Raw genomic sequence first — 27,999 nt, 5'->3', positions numbered from 1 at the left:
TCTAAATAACTGATGAAAGTTTAATACATTAAAACCAAGGATTTATCACTTTTATATTGCATTTGCGATTTCTGAACAATACAAAGTAGAGGCAAATAATGACACTTCATAAAAATGTTGATTCCCCATTCCCTTCCCTAAGACCCAGCCTCCCTCAAATATTCCCTCCCACCCCCTACAGAACTCTGTCCTGAATAAAACACTTAAATACATCATAAATAGTAAATTATGAAAAAAAATAGCAAGAATTGTTTCTTTCCTTCTTGTAAAAAAGAACATGGCAGCAAAGACAGGCAGCCAGAAACTGGCTGGGGGTGTCTAATATAGACAGTTACTTGGGGGATGGGCTACCCTACTATCAAGGTCGGGTGGGATGGACAGGAGAGTCTTCAACAATCTGCCTGAGATGCCAGGCCTCCTTCTTCCCCTGGCAGGAGTAGGAGGATCAGATGGGGAACCACAACTCTTGGAGACGGGAACAAAGGGATTACAAAGCCCCCATTTCCGAGTTCTCTGTATGAGAAGGGGCAGGGCATGTGGCACAGCAATGACCTCACCTAGGCAAGAATCTGCTGGCTCCCTGTGAGTCTAAGAGAATATCCTCTAGCCTCATAGCTAGACTGCCTGTTAAATGGACACAGGTGTCCCCTTTCCACTTGAACTCCACGAACAGCAGAACTTTGTCAGAAAAGGTGGGAAGGGCAAGGAAGAAACCTTTCGAGAAGGATCCAAATTCATTTGATTAAGTCTTCGTATTTAGAAAAACAAGCAGAATATATTTCAAATTGCAGAACAGTAATAATCGTGATGGCCCCTCAGTGAGTCGGGTCCTGCCTAGGAAGGGCTCTGATCTTCCAGCCCCATGACTGCCCTTCTGTTTCAACCAAAGGGGTAAAGATTACCCCATGTCCCACTCTCTCCATTCCTTCAGCCTTAAGAAATTCATCAAGAGAGGAGGAGTTAAAGAGGAGCTGCTCTTGGCAAAGCAGTTCCACACTTCCATTTCTCAAACACCAGGGGGCTCTTCTGAGGGAACCCCATGAACAGGCAGCTCTCCAACACTTCTGGAGTTTTGATCTGAAACTAGCTTGAAATTGTGTGCTGTGCGCTAATCTTTCTTTTCCTTTTTTTTTAAGAAAAAAGAAAAAAAAGGAAGTTGGGAGTTGGTTTAACACCATTACTCCCCCAAAACCTTTACAAAAGTTACCAGGGTCTTCTTCCAGAGAAAGAGCTAAGGTGGAGATAAGGTGCCAGCCAGTCTGTCCTGAGGAAATTAAGAGTCCAGCTCCTGGTGAAGGGTAGATGAGGAGGAAGAAAACCACCAAGTCCAGCAACCCCGCTTCTAGCAGGAAGAACTGGGGGCTTGAAAACAATTCATTTGTGGAAGCCAAGGCTGGCCAGTTGAAAACTCATGCCACTCAACTCAGAAGTGGGGAGGACGCTGCTGTCCTCAACTGTCCGAGGCACTAAGGCCCATTTGTAAGGAAAGGGATGGAGAAGACGATCTTCTTCAGGAAAGAGACAGCCCCCCTAGCCTCCAATATGCTTCTTCTGTGATGACCACGAAGAAGAAAACTCAGCATTGCTGGGGCAAGGGCTGGCATCTTGGGATCACCAAGCTGGTAGAATCTTGTTCTAAGTCTTCTGAATTTTTTTGCTCACTGGAAAGGGAAAGAGTGTAAAATTAAGGATGTGGAGTATGAGATGAGGAGCCAGGAATGGAATTCAAGTTAATTTCAACCTGATTAAAAGAATTAAGAAGTCTTCTTCTATTTCAGTCTCTGCTTGCAAGTACAAGGTTCCCAAACCACAAAATTCAAAAAGGCAAGATTCAGGGGGGCACCCAGTCCCTTAACCTTGCCAATTAACTCCTTGTTCCACTCCATCAGTGATCATCTTTATACCCTTCAAAGCATTTACCTCCCCCACATCCCAGACACTCACATGGGTGAACTCTGACTCTGCAACTTCAGGCTTTTCCAAGAGGATTGAACTAACAGGAGAAAAAAAAAAATGGAGGCAGAGAGAAGTATTAGAAGATAAAAAAGAAAAAGGACCCTCCTTTCAAGTCAGATCTTATACTGCTTCTCCATATTTCACTTCAAGATCAATTTAGGATTCAGAAAGAAAAGGTTAAGAAACTACCAGATTTAGAAGCATGCCATTTTAATTAACTATTTATCATCTTGAGTACTACAAAGTATTTCCTAATATCCTCCCCTTCTGTCCTCAATTCCCAGGTGTGGCAGGCACTCAGTGATCACTGCTGCCTGATATTTATGCCATTGTAAAATTTTCTTTTGAATGTAGGCTGGATTTAGTGATTCTCTTCTAGTGGACAGATGAGAAAACATCAATTCTGAGATTAGGTTACCAAATACCCTACCTAGCTTCCTCTTTGGCTCATGCTCTGTTTGCTCTGAGAGAAGCATGTGACAAGGAACTAAGGAAGTACCACTGGCCAACAGCCTGCAAGGAACTGAATCTTGCCAACAACCACATAAGTGAGTTTGGAAATGGATCCTTCCTCAGGCGAGCCTCCAGATGAGGCTACTTCCCTTACAAACAGCTTGAATGTAATATCCTGAGAGACCTTGAGCCAAAGGCACCCAGCTAAGTCACAATGAAGTATTTAAGCCACATAAAATCTGAGATAATAAATGTTTGTAGTTTTTAGCTGCCAAGTTGGAGGTAATTTATTACACAATCGATAATACAGCTTTTTGTACTTGAAAGTGAAGTGCTGCTGAACTAAAAATCTAAAAAGTGGAAGTAGCTTTGGAAGAGGGAAGTGGGCTTTAAGGAGAGTTTTAGTGAAAGTTTAAAAGTGCCATGAATATACTGTAGAATTTTAGACTTGAATAGGTGAGTGGCCAGTGTGGGCTGAAAGGAGAGTAAGAAAGATCTTACTGGCAAGTGAAGGAATTTAGTGGAACAAAGTTTAGCAACAATATCATATGCAGTTATGTGAAAAGTAGAATATGTGCCTAATGAACTGGGTGATCTAGCAAAGGAGAATTCTAAGCAAAGTCCTGAAGGTGCCATGCAATTCCTTCTTAATAATGCTTAGAATAAAACTTAAGAGAAGAAAAAGATTAAGGGAAGGACTATTAAATAAAAGGAGGACTTGCCAGGACTTAATGGTTTTGAAAATTCTGAGCCCCTCCAGATAGCAAACCACGCTGAAATTAAGAAACGGCTTGTGAACAAGCAAGGTTTTATAACCTGAGTACTACCAGGAAAATGTGCCCTAAAGACAAAGCCAATGGTATGACTGTAAAACATTTTTTTGAGACCTCAGAAAAATCAAAGTTTGTTGGTTAGAGTACTATTCAATCATGCAAAAGTCCATCCAAAAAGATTAATGTCTTGTAGATCCTCTCAACAACAGGATCTCTAAGAAGCACAGGGCTTATATCAAGACGGTCAGTATCTGTGGGTGTGGCTTTTGTCTGAAGGACTGAATCCCAATGAGATTCATAGGAGGTCCACAAAATCTATGAGGGCATTATAACAACAGAAACATTACCAGCTTGGACTGAAAGGGACAGAAACAGTACAAAATGAAGAGACCACTGGACCCTAAAATTGTACTGGCAAGAGAGCAGGCTGACAAAACTACTCAGCTGCAAACACATTCTACCTTTTGTGAAAAGGGAAGACCCAGAAAGCAAAACCAAGACTCCAAAGGGTGGAGCCAAGAGCCATGGAGAATTACCCCCATGTTTTGAGACTCGATAAAAGAAACTCCAACAATCGCTGGATTTTGGACTTAGCTATGCACCAGTGACTCCTCTGTGCCTCCTTCGCTCTTCTTTTTGTACAGGAATGTGTACAGTGGTTATCTCCTTACTGCCTCACCACTGTCTGCTGGGTATGAAGGGAGAAAACCTCTTTATTTTTCACAGGTCAAAAGACTGAGAGGAACTATACTCGAGGAACACCACCTGGGGAATTCGTTCAAACCAAGACCTAATTCAGAGGACAAAATTCTGGAATTTGAGCTGCTGCTATAATGGGGATGGGACTTTTAGAGACCATGGGAGCCAATGAACGCATTTTGCACATGGAGGGATGTGAATTATTGGGGGCCAGAAGATGGACTGTGACAGGTCGCTCATTAGGTGGCTCCCCATGATCTCTGCTTCCTGATATTCATACCTTTGTGTAAGCCCTTCTCCTTGTGAGTGTGGGCGTGTGGGCCACATTTAGCGACTACAATGCAGTACAGGTGACAGGATGTCAATCTTGAGGTTAGGTTACAAAAAGATTATGGCTTCTGCAAAGGTGCATGCACTCTCATTTACTCACTCTTGAGAGAAGCCAGCTGCTATGTGCTGAGTTGTCCTAACAGAGAGGCTCACGTGGCAAAGAACAGGAAGGTCCCCAGCCAACAGCTGGTGAGGAACTAATGCCCTCTGTCCAGTAACCCACAAGGAACTGAATGCTGCCAATAAGCACATAAATGAGCTTAGAAGTGAAGCCTCTCAGTCAAACCTTCCAGACAAGACAGTAATCCTGGCCAACACTTCATGAAGACCCAGATTCTGACCCACAGAAACTACGATATATGCTTGTTATTTTAAGCCACTAAGTTTTAGGTTAATGTATTATGATGGAATAATCAACACACCATGTAACAAAATTAAATCACAATCTTCATACTGGATTCTTTTGCAAGATTGACTGTTCATTTTCTTCACTGCCCAGGAATCTTCCCAGGCTTACAAAATAAGCAGAGAATTCTCATCTAACTCATCAGGAGATAAAGGGTTGGTTGGGGCGTGTTTTGACTGAATATCAGAAAAGTCTTGCACACCCCCCTAAAGATGGAGAGATATTGACACTTTTCCAAATCACTAGAGATCAGCTAAAAGAAAGTAAACCTGCAAAAATCTAGTGAGGAGCAAATGACAATGATCTCTTGAAGAAACAACTTATGGAGGTTCCTAAGGACCTGAAGAGAGACATGAAAAGATTATATGGAGAAAGGGGCCAAGGAACCAACCTTGTAGATTGCATTTGTAAAGTCTCTCCAACTACAGGTGAGAAATAGGGGTCAGGAATAGTCGTGACCTCACTGATTTTCTCCAAAGGTGGAGTCTGAGGTAAAACATCAGGACGACCGAAGTGGACGCCTGGAAAAAAGAAAAGGGAAGAAAATCAATAAATAAAAAAGAAGACAAAATGGGGTGGGGAAAATATGGGGGGGGAAAAATGAAGCAACTTGGCTTTTCCTGGACAGGAATGGAGAGTAGAGGTCCTAGGCAGATAAGACAGGGCTCCGAAGGAAGGGAGGGAGTGCCCACGCACATGGGAGCCCCAGCCCTGGCGCTGACCTGGCTCCACTTCCGCCTTTGTTGTCACTTGTGCCTTGTGCTCCCCAGAGACCGATGTCTGGTAAGTAATGCAGGAGTTGCCGCTGGGGCCTGCTCGCCGAGAGAAAGATGAGCCAGACCGAAACTTTTTGGAAGGAGAGGGCTTCACTTCAAAAGGGAAAGAGAAAGCCTACTTAGCACCCACCTAAGAAACCATCACCAAGACACAGATACAAATCGCCAGCACCCCCAACACAAACCCAAAGGTGCTCTGCAAAGCGGGCAGAAGGACTAATGTCAACAAAGACAAGCTCTATTAACTACTCTTCAGAGGACAGGGTGTGCATCTTGGGTCACCTCACTTTGGAAAGCAGAGAACCTAGACGAAAGGAAACACACACACACACGCACATCTTTCCCCTGCTACACGCAACCTCGATGGCTTTGCTTCCACCCGATGAGATGTCCTCCGCTCCGTCATCCCCTTGTTCTTTAGTAACGTCCTCCAGGTCAAGCTGATGAAGATGACCCTTTCACTCTGCATCCTTGTAGCACTTACGCACACAGCACCGTGATACTTTACACTTGTTTATATATCACTTTGAAAAGACTTTGAAAAGATTTTTCCATGTTTCTTTAAGACTGTCTGGCATGCCTAAGTCCTCTCTGCCTCACTGAGGGACGACTGAGGCCTAAGATGAGGAGATGGGAAGGAGGAGTTGGAAATGTGCCAGGGTCAACAGCATGGAAGGTTTGGGAAGAAGAATACTGGCACTTTCCAGTCACAAAAGTTGAGGAAAGAGAGTGAGAAGGACTGCTAAGCAGAAATCAGTAAATGCTTCTCCAACCCTTTGATCCCACTCTGAGAATTCCTTGGCACTGGGGATATGAACAGAAAATAGAACACCTGTGATATCCTTGTCTATCTCTGTAAGTCTGGCTCTATCTCAGCCTGTGGCGTGGATCCTACTCCCACAACGACACTTTTTCCCCACCAATCCCACTTCCTAGAAATGCCCTTCACCTCAATGACACACGGAGGGACAGCCAGGGGGAAAGCAGCAACTCGGAAACCACGGGGACAGACAGTGTGACTGACATAAAGACGGGCAGCAGTTCTCACGGGATGTGGGTAGAGCAGAAGAGGCTTTGGCAGTTCCCTGACAGAGGTGTCTTGCCCCCCCATCTCCTGGAGTAAGGGAGGCACTGGGGGGTCATCTGGTAGAAGCCACTTACAGGGTATCTTCTTGAACACTGTGTTGCACATGAAGCGTTGGAACCGTTCAGCATAGAAGCCTGGCCGATGCACCGATACGGTGTCCTGCAGAGCAGAAGAGAGGGCTGCAGAGTTAGAGATGGGAAGGCCCAGCAAGAGGGCCTCTATTTAGTCCTAGGGCTGCTTTCCCCTAGGCTGAGACCCAAGCAGAAGGGCAGAACCCACAAATGAAATAAGAACAAACGGAGGGGGCAAATCAGAACTGAAGGAGGCAGGAGAGCCTCTAGCAAACTGCTACTCACCCCATCATGTACCAGAGCTTTCCAAGAGTGCTCCAACTTCTTAACAAACCTGCCGAGAAAAATGTTTATCACACAGCCCCACAGTTTTTAAGTGAATGACACAGTTTTCTCTTTTAGAGTTGAAGAAGCTGGGAAAGCACTCCCTCTATAAAACTGGCTTTCCAAAGAACAGACACAGTCATGCTTGTTCAACATGGAGATCAAAGCTGTTTCCAGGGAAGTCACTTAGCTTCCCATAGAAAGAGAGCAGTAATTATGTCCCTGGTAAGTCAGAGACAAGAGCATTTATTACAAAAGGAGAACTGAAGGAATAGATGGGTATGCTACTAGGGGGAAGAGAGGAATTAAAACTGGATGATAAGACGCTGAAACGGTAAACCAAGTATTGTCCAATCCTCAGTAGTAGCTGAAACCTGGGATCCAGCATTCCCAGCTCTCCCCTCACTACCACCTCACTACCTCCGTTCCACAGGCTAACACTCTGCACAGAACACAGTGATCCTCTTGTTTTTCCTCTGAGGAAAGGGGAACGTGTTTCCAGCTGTATCCCAATGTGGAGTGTGACTCATCTCACAGGTTTCTCACAAAGAGCCAGACAGATGGTGTATTCTACCCTGGTGCTTCTGAGGACTGACTCAGCTCTCCACAGAGGTGTGTGTTATGTTTGGGGAAGTGGCAGGGTAATGAAGCCAGGGAGACAGGCAAAATCAATGAACCAAACCATCATTTAAAACCTAATGAGGGGGCGCCTGGGTGGCGCAGTCGGTTAAGCGTCCGACTTCAGCCAGGTCACGATCTCGCGGTCCGTGAGTTCGAGCCCCGCGTCAGGCTCTGTGCTGACAGCTCGGAGCCTGGAGCCTGTTTCCGATTCTGTGTCTCCCTCTCTCTCTGCCCCTCCCCCGTTCATGCTCTGTCTCTCTCTGTCCCAAAAATAAATAAAAAAACGTTGAAAAAAAAAAAAATTAAAAAAAAATAAAAATAAAACCTAATGAGGTAAGCAGCTGGGCTGCAACTCACTGTTCTTGTTTCAGGAAGAATTTAGTGACAAACCCACCTGAAGGAGAAATGTGAGTGGTTATCTGCAACCACACTGCCCCCTCATTTGGGATCTGTGCACTCCTCACCTGTAAGACTGAAGAATGTCAATGATCCCAATATAAAGCAGCAGCCTTTCCCCCTTACTATTGCGGGCCGGGATGCCACCCATACTGTTCCGGAAGACAAGAAGAAAAGAGTTAAGAAAATCTTTGGCCTGGCACACGGGGTTCTCGTAACCTCGAGTCAGATCAGGACAGGGAACTGAGACCTAAACATAACCGTCCCATCTCCCATAAACTGGGGAAGAGTGAGAACCTTCCTCCATCCCCAAGAACCACTCTGGAGTACGTATTACAACCTCTTTGCCTCCAAGTTTCACTCACCTGCCCCCTCCGACCCTAATTCCACCAAAGAGAATCTAATATCACCTCTACTCAGCCATGTTGGAAACGTTCCGATAACTGAACTTCCTCAGTACTTTCATATTTTAATTCACGCCCACTAGGACACTCTTCTTGAGAGTCATGGTATCCTTTACCGTGACTTAAAACTGAAACTACCTACAAGACATTTATACTTCGCGGTAAATATGCTTCCCTGATAGATCCACCGTGGTAAGAAGGACATCTTCCATAAAGCTGCCTATAACAAATTGCTTTTGGTGAAGTTTTAATATAATAGGCAGATGTGTCTAAGACCCTGAGTAGATTCTTTTCAAAAAGTCTTTTAATTTCAAATAGTTCTCTTTCTCAGATGTGCTATAAATCCCCAATTTAAGACTTCTTCCTTTCTTTTTATATTCTTAAGAAAGTTCATTCTATAGTTCTATAAATACTAATACTGTCAACTTAACTCCTGAATCAGGGTTACTCTTATTCCAGAAGCTGGGTCCCCTCCTCAAGAAAAACCTACAGTGAGTCTATGTTCTCCTTTCCGGTGTCCCTGAGCCCACTCACTGGTCATCAGTCTCCATGGTGCCACCTCGCCGAGCCTCGCCCTGGATAGATTCCATAGCTGTAGAATAGAGAGCCTTTTGGGGGGCTGGTCTGCGAGTATCAACTGAATACTGTGTTTCATTGCCTAAGGGCTCTCGTTGGGCATGATCTATGTTATGGATTGACATCAAGAGGCTATAGTCCATTATCTTGAAGCTCTGCAGCACCTAAGTGGAAAGAAAACAAAAACAAAAACCATGATCTGAGCCTTGGGAGGTAAGAGAACTCTTTTTCAGGACCTCACAGCTTTCCTGATTCAATTCTTTTTTTGTTTTTTAAAGACATATTTTTTAAATATTTAATTTTTTTAAATTTATTTATTTATTTTGGGGAGAGACAGAGTGTGAGCAGGGGAGGGGCAGAGAGACAGAGACAGAGACAGATAGACAGAATCTGAAGCAGGCTCCAGGCTCAGAGTTGTCAGCACAGAGCCTGACATGGGGCTCGAACCCATGAACTGAGATCATAACCTGAGCTGAAGCCTGACACTTAACTGACTGAGCCACCCAGGCACCCCAATGTTTATTTATTTGAGAAAGAGAGAGAGGAACGGAGAGAGAAGTGAGAGAATCCAAGCAGACTCCACATCATCAGCATGGAACCCGATGTGGGGTGTGGGGCTTGATCCCATGAACCATGAGATAATGACCTGAGCCAAAATCAAGACTCGGACTCTCAACTGACCAAGCCACCCAGGTGTCCTTCAATTATCTTTTTTTTTTTTAATGTTTATTGGTGGGGGGTGGGGGGAGCAAAGAGAGGAAGAAAGAGAATCTCAAGCAGGCTCTGTGCCGACACAAGGCTCGAACTCACAAACCGTGAGATAAATGACCTGAGCAGAAACCAAGAGTCAGATGCTTAACCAATTGAGCCACCAAGGTGCCCCTTGACAGTAAACCTCCAGGGTTAACTACATAGGCTTATCCTTTGCTCCTCCTAGTCCCTGAAGAAGAACACATTAACCTCCTCTGGTCACCATTTACATCCCCTCAGCTTTCTTCCTTTTGAGTAAATATATATTAGACCACTGCCTAGCCCACAAGACGCTCTTTGTTCTTTCATTGTATCTCTTTATTATTATTATTGAGCATTATTTTCTCAAGGGAACAAGGAATACATACTTGAATTGTAAAGAATCCACAAGGAAAGTCTGGTAAAGTACACTTCGTGATAGAACAGATCTGCTGCAGGACCTTATATGCCCAGCTTCAATTCAGTTCAGTATTTAGCGAAGCCCTAACATCTGTATGCGCTGTGCCTGCTTATTGGGGTACAAAGATACTTGAGAGGTTCTGTCCTCAAGGATATTATAATTTAGGAAAGAAAACTACAAAAATAAATGCAATACAGTCTACTATGTGCAACAACAAAACTGCTTACATGACTAGTGTAGAAGTCAAGAAGTGATACATAAATAAGCTTATGAAGGATAAATTGGAAAATAAGTCCAAATAAAGGCCTAGAGACATGAAACAAACAGCATGTTACATCCTGTGAGATGTAATTTGGTACTGCTAAAACAGAAAATGCAAAAAAATGGTGTGGCAGATTACAGAGGTTGATAGGGGCAAAACAATAACAGGCCTGATGTGTCATATTAAGGAGCCTCGATTGTGGGGTGCCTGGGTGGCTCAGTCGGTTAAGGGTCCAACTTTGGCTCAGGTCATGATCTTACAGCTTGTGGGTTCAGGCCCCATGTCAGGCTCTGTGCTGACAGCTCAGAGTCTGGTGCCTGCTTTGGTGCCTCTCTCTACCTCTCCCCTATTCATGCTTGCGGTCTCTCAAAAATAAATAAACATTAAAAAAAAAATTTTTTTTTAATAAAAAACAAGGAGCTTGAATTGTATCCCACAGTTCTCAACCCTCCTTCCATCCCAGAACAGCGTGTGAAAGGGTGTACTCCCACCAGTTCCAGTGGCCCACTTTGGTGATGCAGCTCAACCAAGGGTGTTTTGGTAGGTTGGTGGAGGAAGGGATGAAGAGAGCATAGGAGTGATTCTTTTTTGTTGTTGTCATTGTTGGAGAAAGAGGGGGGTGGGCAAAGTGAGTGAGTGAGAGAGACAGTGAGTGAGTGAGAGAGACAGAGAGAGAGACAGAGAACTTCAAGCAGGTTCCACACCCAGAGTGGAGCTCAACACAGGGCTCGATCTCACAACCTGAGATCATGACCTGAGCTGAAATCAAGAGTTGGATGCTTAACTAACTGACCCACCCAGGCACCCCAGGAGTGATTCTTATTAAAGTTTGAAACCAACTCTCTGCTCCATTGTATCTAGTCCTTTCAACCAAAGGACTCAAACTAACATATAGGCATTGCCCTGTAAATAGATGCAGAGTAAGCAAAGAACAAGGATGGACAATGTTACGGAGTAGAGAAAGATCCTACAGTAACAGCTGAGGAAAAAAAAAATCAGTAGGAAAAAGTGTCACGAAAAACAAAAAAAAGGTATGTTAAGAAAGTGGAAATAGTCAACTGTCAAGCTGCAGAAAATTCAAGGAAAGACTCTGAAGTAGTCTCAGGGCACTTGGGTGGCTCAGTCGGTTAAGCACCTGACTTTTTTTTTTTTTTAAAGCTTACATTTTTAAATTTTTTAAAATGTTTTTATTTATTTTTGAGACAGAGAGAGACAGAGCATAAGCAGGGGAGGGGCAGAGAGAGAGGGAGACACAGAATCCGAAGCAGGCTCCAGGCTCTGAGCTATCAGCACAGAGCCCAATGCGGGGCTTGAACTCACAGACCGTGAGATCATGACCTGAGCTGAAGTCAGACACTTAACCGACTTGAGCCAGGCGCCCCAGCACCTGACTCTTGATGTCAGCTCAGGTTATGATCTCAGAGTTCAGGAGCTCAAGTCCTGCTTTGGGCTCTGCATGGACAGCGGGGAGCCTGCTTGGGATGGTCTCTCAAAATAAACATTAAAAAAAAAAAAAAGTAGTTGTCTCTATTTGGCATCCCAGGTCGTCACTGGGGAGAACAGTTCATTTGAAGAGAGAGCAAAAGCCAGGACAGTGGGTTGAGGCAAGAATAGGTGAAGATAAATGAAAAGGAAAAAATAGAAACATCATTAGATAGACACACTGAAAAAGGACCCTCCTAACCTTAAGATAAAAGAGAGAAAAGTTTGTACGTAGAAAGAAAACAGCTGGTAGAGGCGGAAGCCAGGGGAGGGAAAGGAAGGAAGTTGTGAAGCAGGATCCTAAGGAAATAGTCCTGCAAAAGGGACTGACCCGGACTAAGACACCAAGTTGGGCAGAAAGGAGATTAAGGATGGGTGACTGCAGACATATTTATAAATTGGAGATGGGGGCAGGACAAAGGGATGGTATGGAACAGAAGAGCAAGGTAGTCTGTTGAGAAACAAGGCTGGGGGATAAAAGTTAGAAAATGGTTTGGAGACAGTCCCAATCATGTGACATCTGTGCTGAAAGGAACAGGAAGTGGACTGGTGGACAATATTGAGGCTGGACAGCATCAACCTATAGAGATGCCAGTAGACACAGGTGTGTGATTTCCTTCAGCAGCACACAGCTTCCAAGATATAAATGTGGATTTGGTAGGCAGGACCAAGATCTGAGGAATGATGCTAATATGCAAATAAGAAGAATACAGGATTATGAGGCCTAGGAGAGGTAGAGAAGAAAATGAAGCCAGGTGTGGGGAGGATAAACAGAATGTAAAAATGTAAAGGCTCAGCAATGACCTAATGTAAAAGTTATTTTATTTCAATTTTTTAATTAATTTTTTTAAATGTTTTTTAATGTTTATCTTTGAGAGAGAGAGGGCGGGGGAGGAGCAGAAAGAGAGAGAGATACAGAATCTGAAACAGATTCCAAGCTCTGAGCTGTCAGCACAGAGCTCGATGCAGGGCTTGAACTCATGAAACAGGAGATTATGACCTGAGCTGAAATCAAAAGTCAGTCACTTAACTGACTGAACCACCCAGGTACCCTGTAATTAATACATTTATATAAAACAATTTTTTTTTAATGTTTATTTTTGAGAGAGAGAGAAACAGAGACAGAGTGTGAGCGGGGGAGGGGCAGGCACAGAGGGAGACACAGAATCCAAAGCAGGTTCCAAGCTCTGAGCTGTCAGCACAGAGCTCACTGCGGGGCTTGAACTCTCGAACTGTGAGATCATGACCTGAGCCAAAGTCGGATGCTTAACTGACTGACCCACCCAGGCTCCCCTGTAAAAGTTATTTTAAATGAAGTCTGGGACATATAGAGCTAAGGAACTGAGTCCCATCTCGTACAGATTTGATGGGAGAATAATAACCTGTTTAAGTGACTGAAATTTTTGGTATCTGAGAGTAAAGGAAATATGACAAACTCACCAAACAGTCACGCTGTAAGGTCTTACATAGAGCATTGTACATATCAGCATCCAAAAAAAGACCATCTGGAATGTCTTGTAAGAAGTCCAGGTCTTTAAAGGTGGGTAGAGGCTTCTCTCGCTCTTTTTGGGAAGCCCGCCGTTTGTAGGTTGAGCCCTTGAGGTCATATTTGATGTGCATCTTGACTGACCGTGGTAAGAGATTGTTCATCACCACAATTCGAATGTTCTTACCACCTGCCTGCACACAGTACAGTCCATAGAATTTAGGCAGCAAAGTGCGAGGGTTCTGGTTGAGGTTCTGTGGGCATGAAAGTAAAAAGAAGTAAGACAACAAGTCAGCTGATTTTCAGTGAAACTCAAGGGCAAAAAGTTGCCACCCATCTTTCTTTGTCTGCTACATGGGGTTCAGGTCCAATCTGTCTGCCCATAAGGCCACATCATATTTGCTTACAATTTTCCAACACATCTATCTCAGTGATCCGATTACCATCAAGCTGAGCCACAGACCCTCCAATCCAGTAATCAGTCAGCATACTCAATGTATGATGGACATATTCTTTCAAAGAGGTTCAAGAGAAGATCGTATTGAAAAAGTCTTAACTCTAAGCCCTTGGTATAGCATATTCTTGTGGGTGTGATGTGAAGCAAAACTAACTTCTCCAGAAGCTCCAAGGGCAGTCAATCAGAGTAAGATGGAATAGAGTACTATCAAGGGAAGTAACCCTCATTCTCCTGGTGTAGGAGGTAGACTAAGAACAGAAAACAAAATTATCACTGAATATCACCTTTGGGTAGGACGGTCTAAGCCAAATAACATTTAAAATATGACAGATAAAACCCTTTTGGCCCCAGAGAGGCAAGAGAGATGGGCCCAAAAGCCCCAAAATGAATTACGTCTTTAAGACAGAAGTGCTGACATCATGTTGCCCTGCTGACAAGAACCACCCCACCCCCCAACCCCCACCTTGCTCAAGAGTGGAGTGGGCAGCACAGGTGGCCAAGTGCTCTTCTTTTCTCACCATGTAGTATCCTGGAAGCAGCTTCTGCAGAAACTCCGCCTCTTTATGCTGGACCGTTTTAATGATGAATTCATCGTCACTGGACACATAGAAGAGGGAACCACTGGCCCCAGAGCTGCAGAGTTCAATCAGTGGCTCACTGCAGAGGGAGTACTAGGGCCCAGAAAGAAGAGAGCAAGAGGTTCAGAAATACCAGGGCTTGTCCAACCAGAAATTAAGTACAGATGCAATTCTAAAGTACAGAAATTAAGTACAGATGCTATTCTAAAGAAAGACTAGAAAAGCAAGACTGTGGAGAGAGGGTTTTCCTTTGGGAGGATCCCTCTGGTACTGGAGTCATAGGGTCCTGAGATCCAGAAGCTTACCAAGTAATCATCAGGCCGGATACCAAATAACTCCCGAAAGTAACGGAAGGCAACAGGTGCATAGGTTTTGAAGCGAAAGTCATTGTAGTGATGAGCAGGAGTCAAGTTGCTCCCTTCACTGTAGGGTTAAATAGAAGAACTTATAATTTACCAGTCCCTGTCAACCAAGGAGTCTACCCTGGACAGACACTCAGTCACCCAGAGGCAGGTCAGTACATCCCTTCTGAGAGAACCAGAGGTATTAAAAGAGGCAGTTACTTAACGGGACATTGGCATAATATGGGGATTAAGACACGGGCATAGAGAATCACACTGCCTCTTACCTAGTGCACTAAATTGCTTTTACGGCTCACTCCACAGGCCAGAGGCTCATGGAAGTACTCAAAAAACAGCATCTGCTCTCCAAATTCTCCAGTCCCACATCACCCCAACTAAGATCAAGTTAAGGACTGGACAGTGGGCACATGCCTATGTTAGACCTGAACCCCTAAAACTGCCCTCAGGTTGATATGAAAAAGCCACACTTCCCAGGAAATTCCCATGAACATTAACCTCTGTACCTGGGAAAGAAGATACTCTCCACCACATAGAAGTCTTGCATGAGGACATCACGCTCTGGTTTGGTGCTCAGGCTTCCCACAGTGTGAGTAATGCCTAACTGGATGGCACCTTTCAAGGCAGATGAGGTTGTCTGAGAAACAGAAGAGAAATGAGAGGAAAGATTCTAGTATTAAATCTGATCAGAACAATAAAAACTCTGGAGGGAAGAGCCAGAAGCACTCCAAAGGCAAATGCCCTTCTAATACTTCAGACTAAGCTGGGGCAATCCAGTTCCTCCAACCTCTTGCTTAACTCGGCAGTTAAGCCTGGTAAAGACTGGCAGGGTACAAAGATACACAGTAGCAATGGCAGACTGTCTGAGTCAGCCTCAGCTAGGCAAGGTGTTCCTGCCTATCCATATCTACATTTGGAAGATAACGTCCTGAGACAACAATCTTATATCTCACTCCAAAGGTTCCTGCCCCCAGAGTACCTGGGGCTTCTCCAAACATTTTATTCATGGAATATAGAATGTAACTAAAATTAACTGATATTTTGATTGACTACCTGGCTACAAAAGGCCTTTTAAGTCCTTTTAAGGCAGAGCCTGATTGGTGTCCCAAGGACAACAGAGTGGCACAAAATAGTTCCTAAGTGAAAAAAGCCTGAAAGACTCAAATTATTTCCGCGGGAAGTATTTAGATTTAAAATGATCACCCTATGGTCAAGAGCCCCACTCTTACAATCCTATAGGAAATTATCAGATCATCTAGATCTGTGCTGCCCAATACACCAGCCATGCATGGCTATTTGTCAACTTAAAATCAAAATAAACTAAAAATTCACCTTTTCAGTCTTACCAGCCACATTCAAGTATGACCAGTGGCTACTACTGGATAACACAGATTATAGCACATTTCAATCACTATGAAGTTCTACTGGACAGTTTTGCTCTAAATGATTTCCCTCATCCCCAATCCCCATCAAGTATTAAATTACTGGTACTTCTATTTAGTCCTCATTAAGCATTAAAATTAAAACTAAATAAAATTAAAACTAGAGGCTGGCTCAGGCGGTAGAGCATGTCTCTTGATTTTGGTGTCATGAGTTTGAGTCCCACATCAGGGGTGGAGATTGCTTAAAAAAATTTTTTTTATAACTAGATTTTTAAGTGTGTGCCTCTCCAATTAGACTAGAAACTCATCTTTTTGTCTCAATGTTCAGCACATAAACAGAGCTCGATATATATCTGTGGAATTGACACTGGGCCTTGGGCCCATTCCCAGGGAGGGCCAGGTGCCCGACAGACTTCAGTCCACCTCTATTACTTGGGACAGTGCAATAAAGGCAGAGAACACATGTAAGAAAAATCTACATGGGCCAGAAACAGGACTCCAAGAAATCATCACACCCCATATTAAACAAAGTATAGATGCTCAATGGAAGGTTGAACACTGTCCCTTGGGAAGCCTGAGAATCTCCAGAGTAGTCCAGAACTGCAAGTAAACTCTAAAGTCCAAGTTGTATGATAGTTCTTGCACAAAGGCTTAGGATATCAAGGAATGAGACAAAATGTGGAGAATATCATCAAGGGGACAGAATTATCCCTTCCTGGAGTAAGATGAAAGGGTTCCACCCAGACATACCTTTTTTTTTTTTTTAAATGTTTATTAACTTCTGACAGAGACAGAGAGACAGAGCGTGAGTGGGGGAGGGGCAGAGAGAGAGAGAGAGAGAGAGAGAGAGAGAGAGAGAGACACAGAATCCGAAACAGGCTCCAAACTCACAGACCGCAAGATCATGACCCAAGACAAAGTCGGATGCTCAACCAACTGAGCCACCCAGGTGCCTCCAGACATACCTTTTTATATGTCGTCTCTCCTGAGGAATCAACACCTCGGTGGCCTATTTTCTTCATGGGCATGCCAGAGGCATATGGCACCTGGAAAAAGAAGAGTCAAAATTAGCACACAATCCCCATGCCATACACCATACAGCTACTGTGATGGTACATTAAAACAAACCGAAACACTCAACCTACCCTTTCTAGAAGAACATTTTATAAAGTCTTCACAAGATTCATTCCGTGCAAATACACAGCTCTAGTGTTGCTTCCCAATGAATTAACTGGCTAAAAGAACACAGAAAATTCCTAGGCACAAATATTTCACTTTTTTTGAGAGAGAGAGAGAGAGAGAGAATGCAGGCTGGAGGAGATGGAAAAGGGGGGACAGAGAGAGAGAATCTTAGGCAGCCTCCACGCTCAGCACAGAGCCTGATGTGGGGCTCGATCCCATGATTCTGGGATCATGACCCGAGTTGAAATCGGAGTTGGACTCAGCTGCCTGAGCCACCTAGGTGCCCCACATGCTTCACCTTTGATCCTCAGAAAGATGACATTTAAAAAATGAGTACCAGGGTGCCTGGGTGGCTCAGTTGGCTAAGTGTCTAACTCTTGGTTTCTGCTCAGGTCATGATCTCATGGTTTGTGAGTTTGAGTCCCTTATCGGGCTGCGCTTGCTTGGGATTCTCTCCCCCCCACTCCCACCTCCCCTACTAGCACTCACTCACCTATGCTCTCTCTCTCAAAAATAAATTAAAAAAAAAAATGAGTATCATTAAGGAAAAGCAGAAACAAGAGAACTACGAAATAGCTGCTCCAGGAAAAAGAACAAACCTCAGTTCACAGAAGCAGATAGGTTAAAAGTAGTTCCACAGACCTTCTTTTTTTCACCAACCTCCTTTCAGAAATTACTAACTCTCTAACCTTCAACCCGACCTGAACACTATTTGCCCAAAGTGAATTCACCAGTAACAATGATCTAGCCACTTGCAAATGAAAGTACTGCTAGTTGAGGCACTAAAAAGCTGAGGCAATAAGAGGACTCCTGAGACAGGGGCCTCAGGGCCATGAAGAGATTCCTGTGAATGAGCTTTGGCTTTGTTTTCCACCCACATGACAGCCCCTGAAATGAGGAAGGAGTAACACAGTACAGCAGCTGAGCCTAGAAGGCAATTCCCCACATCAAGATGAAGCACAAGACACAAAGGTATTCTTCATGAAGTCAATACTCCTTAAGTTAACAAGCCAGAGGCAAAAAAGCCCAGTGTAAATAGGGTATGATGATCTTAGGGCCTGATATTCAAGTTTTACTGTTCTTGCTGAGGCCCTTAGTGTCAGAAAACCTTCAGTAAAGAATCTCAAAGATCTTGAAAGAGGTTCTCAAGAGAAAAATCTAAAATCACAGGCCAAAGGGGGTCTGCATTCTGAAGCCCTGTCATAAAACCGAGGAGAGAGGCAAGAAGTAAGAAGAGATTCAGGAAATAATGAATAGAAAGAAAGTTAAGCAAATGGAAGATATTCTGCACAGAAAAGAAAAATTTGGGCAATTAACAGCATCTGTATGGTTAAAAGTTGTTCTTTAAATTCACTGAAGCTATGTAACCAGAAGGCAGTAACAGCAAAAACCAGAGAGTGAGCTTTAGTGCCAGACTGTGCAGGTTTTAACCCCAGCCTTATTGATCCCACTTGTTGTGTGACCTTGGGCAAGTTACAGAACCTCTAATCCTCACTCTTCTTATCTGTAACACATGGATAACAATGGTACTTAGTTCACAGCGGTGTTTACAGGACTAATTAAGAATAAAGGGCACTTAGGTAAATTATTTACTCTCTGGTACACTGTATTTGATACATTCAAAAAAAAAAAAAGATAGGGGCGCCTGGGTGGCTCAGTTGGTTAAGCTGAGCTCAGATTCTATGTCTCCTTCTCTCTCTGCCCCTCCCCCACTCATGCTCTATATCTCTCTCAAAAATAAGCACTAAAAAAAAATTTTTGTAATCATCAATGTGAGCTATTAATACCTACAATAAACTGCAACAAAGGTAGTTGTATAATTTCTAGCTTACCAAAGACATGTAAGAATCTAGTCTAGCTTCCAAGATCCGAGGGTTAAAAATAAAGATGTTATAAACAGGTATCCTTCTATCCCAGAATTAAAGCTTTAGAAACATGATATCAATATAAAACTCACCTCAGATGCCATGGGTCTCTTGATTCCAGATGCTGTTAAAAGAATAAACAAAACACAATTACAAGTGTGTACACACACACTAGTACCCACAATCTCTATCAAGCACACTGAAACAATCGGGGTTTGCGTCAAACTAAACCCATGAGCCCCTGCCTCTTGCTCTGATACTAGATCCTTTTGGGAAGGGGTTTTAAATATTCATTCCTCTTCTTCCTCCATACTCACAGAACCCTTATGCATATTCCATTCTTGTTCTAGTCCCTTTTCTTACTCAGGTGATATTTTTTCTGGAAAATATATCTGTTCTTGATACATTTAACCATCAGTCAAGAGGGTCTCATTTGATACCAGGGCTGAAAGAGAACAGGTATAAGAGATACCTAAAGACCCACTGGAGAGTCTAGGGCTTGATAATTTTTCCTTTAGTGGTAAAAGGGTAAGAACTTTTAGAGCCTATCTATGGTGCTTTATTCCTAATTAATTATTTCAGAAAAAAAGGTAAAGAGTTGATCTATGGAAATGAGGCAGCTAAAGACGAGAAAATGCAATGTCAAAATAATGAAGATTCTGCATCTCTACCTCCTCACCTTGATTTCTGCTGTAAACCCAACAGGAATTTGTTGGCATTTACTTACTAAAGTGAGTTTTACTTACCAAATATTTAATCAATGCAGATGTGTAAGACAAGTGTGTGGTTCAATCTTGTATTATGACTTTTATTCACTTAAGTTTAGGAAAGATTGTAAGAATATATTTAGCTAAAGTGACTAAAAGAACCTATCTGTAGAAAACCTACCCTGAAAGGTTAAATCAATTCTCAAGGGTCTGTCATCCCCATAACTTTCATCCATGATCATACTGGAGACACATGAACACTCAGAGACAGACTGTCCTCCCCTTCATATTGGAGAATATTGATCTATACCTTCAAAGACTACTGATATATCACTTCAATCTAATTCTAACGAATTCAAAGGGAATAAAGATTAGCCATATTAAAGAAAATTAAAAAGAGACTGATGGGATGGATCTTCAATAATGTAAGTTAATACTTGAGTAGGAAGACCCCGGTTCCACTATATGTATAAGGATTAATGGTGAGGCAACAGACACATGGGATTAAGGGCAATAAGGTAAAGCTCTAATTATGACTGTTTAAGACAACTGATCAAGGGCCCTGAGAATTTCAGAATACAGCTGGGCTCAGAGGCAAGGTTGTGATAATTAGCCCTTAGTTGTACAGAGGCCACAGACCAAGTATTTCTGTTACCAATAAACAGAGCAGTAAAATTTCCTTCCCGATAGTGAGTGAGTCAGGGTGGCAAAAAATGGGGAACAGATAGTTTTCACTCCTCTTCCCAAAAACGGAGGCAATGAAAATGTCACCTAGCTGTTAGGAAGATATGCTACATAAAATGACCCAGAAAACTGAAAAACCAGTAGAGCCCAATAATCTATACCCTTTAGAGATGCTTCATCTTCAATCATCAACTTACTTGGGTAAAAGACTAGGTAAATTAGTAATGGAATCCTAAACTAAGCTTCCAAGGAACAATAAGCCAGGATGATTCAGATTTAGGATTAAAACTGCTACTGACCTACAATAAAGTGTCCACCACCAACAAAAAAAAGTCTAACCTTTTATATCTTATAACCTTTTAGCCAAGAGTCAACATGCTGAGCTATTTAAAAATCAGAAGACCTGGGTTCAAATCTCTTTTAAATCAGGAAAATTGTTCTCTATACTTAACTAAAAAAGAACCTATATTAGAAGGCTTATGTAAAGATTAGATAAGCTAAATCAAATAGACTATAAAGTGCTATACAAATATGTTCTTTCTGCATGATTTCTTTGTTGTTGTTGTTTATACTTGACACACACACACACACACACACACACACACACACACACACACACAGAGGCAGTGAGACAGTGGGGGAGGGGCAGAGAGAGCCGGAGACAGAATCTGAAGCAGGCTCCAAGCTCTGAGCTGTCAGCAGTGAGCCCCACACAGGGCTCGAACTCACGAGCCATGAGATGATGACCTGAGCCGAAGTTGGACGCCTGACTGAGCTACTACCCAGGCACCCCGATTTCTTTTTTTCTTAATGTTTATTTTTGAGCGCACTTGTGAATGAGCGGGGGAGGAGCAGAAAGGGAGACAAAGGATCTGAAGCGGGCTCTGCACTGACAGCAGAGAGCCCGATGCAGGGCTCAAACTCACAAACTGTGAGATCATGACCTGAGCTGAGGTCAGACGCTTAACCGACTGAGCCACCCAGGCGCCCCAACTCTGTGATTTCTAAAGCAAGAGCAAAGTTGGGCCCGTAGCAAGGTTTAATGTTCAATTACCTAGGCCTTCATGAAATTTTAATCAGCATCTCAAATTACTTGGCTCCTCCCAACGCGCCCCCCCCTCCCCAACCCTCCTGCAAGTGCGTACATGCAACTATGGAATCAGTGATTCTCAATGAGAAAATCAGTAGGCTTTCAGTTAAGAAGACGAACACTGATTCTGCACTCCTTGGTCAATGCTTGGCCTATCCCTTCCTTTTTTATCCCAGAGGAAGAGGTTTGGAAGCGATCTGGCAGAACCAAGAAAAGCCAACATCCAGCCCTAGTCTGACAGTATTTCCTCCTCTGTAGAGAAGTAGTCACTGGACAAAGTTAAACAATGCAGATAAAAAGGCAGATTAAGTGATTTCAAGGCACAGAGTTAGGTATATGGCTTTCTTACTCCCTGAAAAGTTCTATTTTGCTAGTTTTATCCCACAAAAATTGTAGCTCTACAGCTGCTACACTCTTGCAAAAGTACCCAGAACCAGGATGGGAGGAGTTCACTTAGCAGAATTTTGGTGCCAATGGCTTAGCTATCAGCAAGCGCAAAACTGGGATTAATCCCAAGGACACTATAGCTGAAGCAGTTAGAACAATATTGGGATCTAAATAGTAACAATCAGACCAAGTAATATTCTCTTCAAAGAGAACATGGACCTAAGATTTACTCTATTCCTTGCTTGAAGTTCTGCCCCTGTGGCACAGACCGGAGCTCGAATCTAACAAAAATGAACAATGGAAGGGAAGAAAAAAATATCTAGAGAATTTTACCAGTGTTGCTGTTAACACCCAGGTTGGTCTACAAACCTAATAAAGAACAGAGTGACAATTCAAGGAACCAGATACCACCTGCTAAGGCTTGACCACTTGGTCCAAAGCTCTGTCAATAAGAAACTGTCTACTAGAGAAGTCCATGAGACCGAAGAGTCAACAGCATTGTACCTGTTCACCTCATAATCAAACTTTCTCTTCTGTAAGTACAGAAGGAGGAGGAAGAGTTGCTGAGGGAACTGAAGGAGAAGTTGGGGGGTTGGGGGAGACCAACTCAGCATGGCAACACCGGGCTTGGTAATGCCAGCCAGCCAATGTTTAAGGGAAATGAGATTCATCCCTATGGATAAGACTAGAATATGGTTTAGCAGAAAGTTTGTTTTCTAGCATCTTTGTGAAAAATTCTCTCTGATAAAGGTATGTTATTATCTTATAATCCATATCCATGATCTATATATATCATTCTCTTTTTGGGTAGGGAAACAGTATAGGGCAGAGCTCCAATGTTAAAATTTACTTTACTCAGGGAAAAACTTTTCTCCTGAGAAACTGGGGGCCTGCCTCTCCCATCTAAGCCAAAACTCTCAAGGATTATTAAAATGCCTACATATTGGGGTGCCCGGCTGGCTTAGTCAGTGAAGCATGCAACTCCTGATCTCAGGGTGATGAGCTTGAGCCCCACATTGAGTGTGGAGATTATTTTTAAAATACATAAATTTTGAAAAAGCCTACATCATCAGTCCACACCATGAAACGTGGCATGTGCTACAAGAAAGGACAGCACATTACCCAGGGGGGGCAGATATGGAGGCTGACAGCTTAGCTATAAAGAAGGTCCTAGAGGGGCACCTGGGTGGCTCAATCGGTTAAGTATCTGACTTCAGCTCAGGTCATGATCTCACGGTTTGTGAGTTCGAGACCTGTGTTGGGCTCTGTGCTGACAGCTCAGAGCCTGGAGGCTGCTTCCGATTCTGTGTCTCCCTCTCTCTCTGCTCCTCCCTCACTTGCACTCTGTCTCTCTCAAAAATAAACATACATTTAAAAAAAAATTTAAAAAAAAAAAAGGTCCTGGACCCACCTCTCGCCAGCTCAATTTTAACACCTCCCAACACCAGTTCAATGTTGAATTATTTCTGCTCCCCCACCTCATTCATTTATTTAAAAACTATTAATTGATCATCTGTTACATGTCAGGAACGATGCCAGGCACTATGGACAGAGTTTTATGTTCCTGACCTAGAGGAGCTCACAAATTTTTCTTTTTTTTTCTGCTATCACTTGGGCAGATCCTCCTAGTTTTCCTTAATGCTGACTGCAAGACTCAACGGAAATGCTGTTACTTTTTTAGAAAGTATTTCTTTCCACTGGCAAAATGTTTATTTGTATAGCACTTTGAAAGCTTACAAACGTATCTCATTTGACCCTTAAAACAGTACTACAGGCTTTGGGAACCATTTAAATTAAGGACTTAAGAGACATATCCACCAAGTATAATGTATGAAACTTGTCTGGATGCTGATCAGATAAGTAGTAAACTAAAAAGATTTCTGGGACAGGAACCTTGAGAGGAGAAATAAATAACGACTACTAATTTTGTAGATGTGACAATACTACTATGGTTATGTCATAACTCCCTCCCTCCTTTTCCCCCTAAAATACAGTCCCGATCTGTAGGAATAACATTATGAAGTATTTATGCTGAAATCACATGAAGACTGGGATTGCTTTAAAATATTCTAAGGGGTGGAGGTAGGGAAATGGGAGAATAGATGCAACCAACTTGCAAAATATTGCTGCTGAAGCTAGATGATGGGCACAGGAGGTTCTTTATAGTTTTCGTTCTACTTTGCGTATGGCTTAAAAATTTTATAATTAAAAGTTTAGGGAAAAAATACCACAGAAGGAAACAAGTCTGGATAATCAACTTCGTCTGAGCTGGCTTCTTTCTGAGAGGTTTCTCTGGTAAAAAGTAAGCACCCAGATGAAGTTCTGAAGTAAAATTCTTTATATATTGCACTAAATTCCCAAGTCATGTCCATAGTCTGTTTCCTTCATGTCTATGGGACTCCTTCTCATTAACAGGCCCTGGACCAAGAAACATTCTAAACAACTAATGTTGCAGCACTGAAAGCAAGAAATGAAGCCTTGACAAAAAGGCTGCATCAGAAAAAAATTAATCGTTCAAATAACTTATTTTTGAGCGGGACAATAGATGATATAGAAACAACCATGGCAATATCGAACCCTAGTTACTCTGCAGAAAGAAGAAAATGGAAAAGACCTAGAGATGCAAGGGTGTACTCACTTTGGGAATTTTAAAAAATTCTAACAACACAAGCTCAGTCTGGCTAAAATCTACAGATGGGTTTTTTGTTTGTTTGTTTGTTTGTTTGTTTGAGAGAGAGAGAGAGAGACACCCCAGGATATGGGGAGGGGCAGAGACAGAGGGAGAGAGATAAAAGCAGGCTCCACACCCAGTGCAGAGCCCGACCCGTGCGGGGCTCCCACAACCGGGAAAGTCAGATGTTTGACTGAGCCACCCAGGCGCCCCTGAAATCTATAGCTATTGATGAAAGTTGATTTTTAAACAAAAGTTGAAAACTCAGCTCCTTCAGTCATAAACAAAGCTACTTGCCCATTGTCAAGCTAACAAATCAATAACCATTTATATTATGAAAAAAGTAATTCCAAAAGGGCCTTTGAGAATTTTAGTCTAATCTTCTTTTTTAAGTAAAAGCAAAAGCATTAAGGGATGTGCTCAAAAATCAGAAAGCAAAGGTAGTGACAGAGCCAGAACACGAATTCACATTCCTAATCCCCAATTCAACTCTCTTCTAAGAGAGTTTTGTTTTCAATTTCCTGGCCACCTAGTGTCTAGAGAGCCCAAGCAAGCACCAAGGGAACTAGAATACTCTACTAAACTAAATTAATCTCAGAACTTCTAAAAGACAATATGAACACAATTTTCTTCCCCTGAGACCTTGCATTTCTTCGAGACAAGGAAATCTTTTTTTCATTTTCACTGATAAGAGTCCTTCTCCTTCAGTCCTCCTCCTCTCCATCTTAAATTAACAATAATGACAATTCTGTCCCTCTGGTAACAGTCATCAATGTTACTGGCAAGAAGAGTAGGAAAATACCTTTTGCTTCTTTTAGTGAAGTTATATTTGTTCTGGACCAAATAATGCCTGTATTCTAGAGCAGTAGAAACCTCTTTCAAGTCTAATATTTGCAAGAGCAGTTTTACAGACGTTAAGGTCCTCACTAGTAATAGAAAAGTACCTTTTTGTCTCTGTAATAAAACATCAATAACTTGGAGACAAAAAAAGAACTCCATCTCAGATTAGAGTTTTCTTTTTGGTGTGTGTGGGACCATGACTGGCTCTGATTAAAAGCATAAGGCTTTTAGGATTATTGAATTTTCAGTGGACAAAAAGAAGGCATCTGATAGACAAACTCTTTGTGTTTGTTTTGTTTTAGGGATCTTGGAACTGAATGCATAATCGTTACCAATCCTTGGCACGTTAACTTCTAAGATACTTTCTGAAAGAATGAAAGAATCAATAACTCCACATCTTATGCACAGAAGAGCTCAGAATTTTGTTGTTTTTCTAGGAGAGCTAAGGTCAGAAGGGGAAGTTGTCTTCTGTACTACTTTCTCCTTCACCAAGGATTCCTGGTTCAGTCAGTAACCATTCAACAATAAATAGTTAATCTGGTTTAAAATCACATTAGTTCACACACAGACTTTCAGATTAGTCAGGGGAGCAATAGCAGCACAGTGGGTAGAAATGTGGGCTCTGAAATCAGAACACCTGAGGTTTGAATACCTGATCCATCACTAACTAGGCAAGCTTGCACAAGTTAGTGAAAACTCTCTAGGCCTTGGTTACCTCATGTACAAAATAAGCAAATAATAACATGTTCCTCATATGGCTGTTAAGAGAATTAAATCACGTATAGCATTTAACATATGATAAATGCTCTATAAATAACTAGTAACTATTATCTGCATGTGAATTAGGAAACCTATCTACAGGATGGGAAGGGTCAGAGAAATGAAAAATGCAGTAGAAAGGGAAAAGAAGAAGAGTTTGGACTAATTTAATGAAACAAAAGGAAAGGAAGTTATGTGAAGATTTTGAGGGAGACAAAAGGTAGTTGACTGATTTGTATCATACTGTGGAACTGTAAGAAAAGAACTTTCTGTGTTAAGATAGCATCTTTTTTGGGAAGGGCAGAGAGAAATGGGAGCTAGTATCAAATAATGCTTGCAAGACACCCACAGCCTTCCCAGAAGAAGGCCATGTAGTGACCACTACACAAAGTCTGTCACTGTTATGGGGAAAAGACGCTGGCTGCTAGTTACTGCGAGGAGCTCATGCTTCTTCAGCACAGATACACATCAGATCTACCTCTCTTACGGCTGACCCCACAGCACAGAAAGTTGAAACCTAAATGAGGAAAAACAGAAAGTTATCACTTACTTCGAGGGTTCTACTTGCTTACAGCAGAATAAGCATATTAAAAAACCAAAAACAAAACCCCTCTAAAGTTTAAAATTGTGAACAGGGCTTACTTAACCCGATCCCCAGCACCATACTTGAAATGTACAATTTTTTTGCAGTTCTGAGTAAACGTCCAAAAAACAAGAGAAGCTCTGGCAGAAAATTCCAAGAGTGGTCACAAAATTTATAACCCAAATCATTTCACTCTGGAGTGGTTTCATATTGACAAGAAAATTTCAGGTGCAAAGCTCATCTGTATACAGGCATCTACCCTTTAAAAAAAAATGTGGGGCGCCTGGGTGGCGCAGTCGGTTAAGCGGCCGACTTCAGCCAGGTCACGATCTCGCGGTCCGTGAGTTCGAGCCCCAAGTCAGGCTCTGGGCTGATGGCTCGGAGTCTGGAGCCTGTTTCCGATTCTGTGTCTCCCTCTCTCTCTGCCCCTCCCCCGTTCATGCTCTGTCTCTCTCTGTCCCAAAAATAAATAAAAAACGTTGAAAAAAAAAATTAAAAAAAAAAATAAATAAATAAATAAAAATAAATTTAAAAAAAATGTATGTACATTTTATTTGAGGGTCTTCCATTCTTGAAGGATAATCTGGTCATGCCTAGCAAAAAGTCTTAAAAACATATATATACAATTTGACCTAGAAGTGAGAATTTATCCTAAAGAAATAGCCAAGTGGATAAAGACGTATATACAAAGATATTTACTGCAGCATTGTATGTAATAACTATTATTGGATAGATACTGTAATTAGAAAAAAATCTAAACAAAAGGAGATTGGTGATATAAATCATGTCATGAATAGAATATATAAACTATTATTCTTATGTATATTTAAGAATAGGATATGAAAAAAGTTAAAAAAATTATATAGTACAATACTTTTGTCAAACACTTATCTATAAATTCACATGTATTTACATACAATGAAAAGATCCAAAATTAGGTTGATTTTGTAATTTTAAATATTAATTTTCCCTTATCTATGTAAAATTTCTGGAAAAAATAATTACATAGATAATTTCATAATTAAAGAAAAGAGATACACAGGGATGGCTTTACTACTCCATTTTCCCTAGTAAACCACTACAAGATAGTCCCACACATACAGACCAATATCACTCCCTCCTCACACATTATCTCAAGCTCATTATAATCATAGTGAGCGGCTGCAGAGATACACTAGAAGAAAATGTGAAAAGAGAATGTCC

The 27,999-nt window shown here is 42.2% G+C and overlaps 1 protein-coding gene across 4 annotated transcripts in view; it reads right to left on the bottom strand.

Annotated features, from left to right (window-relative positions):
• The window catches only part of PIP5K1A (phosphatidylinositol-4-phosphate 5-kinase type 1 alpha), a 40,060-nt gene continuing 12,061 nt past the window's right edge, over positions 1–27,999 (bottom strand). For 2 of the 4 annotated variants that reach the window (XM_042953946.1, XM_042953945.1), the window contains exons 2-15: positions 19,168–19,199; positions 16,994–17,074; positions 15,153–15,283; positions 14,593–14,710; positions 14,228–14,380; positions 13,207–13,506; positions 8,831–9,036; positions 7,961–8,044; positions 6,837–6,885; positions 6,555–6,639; positions 5,340–5,486; positions 5,009–5,138; positions 1,945–1,993; positions 1,571–1,661 (exon numbers count right to left, since the gene is read on the bottom strand). In XM_042953946.1, the coding sequence (XP_042809880.1) occupies positions 1,659–1,661; positions 1,945–1,993; positions 5,009–5,138; positions 5,340–5,486; positions 6,555–6,639; positions 6,837–6,885; positions 7,961–8,044; positions 8,831–9,036; positions 13,207–13,506; positions 14,228–14,380; positions 14,593–14,710; positions 15,153–15,283; positions 16,994–17,074; positions 19,168–19,179 (1,548 nt within the window). In that variant the 5' untranslated portion in view covers positions 19,180–19,199 and the 3' untranslated portion in view covers positions 1,571–1,658. Of the gene's footprint in view, positions 1,662–1,944; positions 1,994–5,008; positions 5,139–5,339; positions 5,487–6,554; positions 6,640–6,836; positions 6,886–7,960; positions 8,045–8,830; positions 9,037–13,206; positions 13,507–14,227; positions 14,381–14,592; positions 14,711–15,152; positions 15,284–16,993; positions 17,075–19,167; positions 19,200–26,691; positions 26,731–27,999 lie in introns of all 4 variants that reach the window. The other 2 variants (XM_042953944.1, XM_042953947.1) reach the window with 2 other exon arrangements.

The sequence above is a fragment of the Panthera leo genome, chromosome C1 (assembly GCF_018350215.1).
Source record: "Panthera leo isolate Ple1 chromosome C1, P.leo_Ple1_pat1.1, whole genome shotgun sequence".
In the NCBI taxonomy this organism is placed as follows: Eukaryota; Metazoa; Chordata; class Mammalia; order Carnivora; family Felidae; genus Panthera; species Panthera leo.
This window is presented reverse-complemented; position numbering and strand designations above follow the sequence as displayed.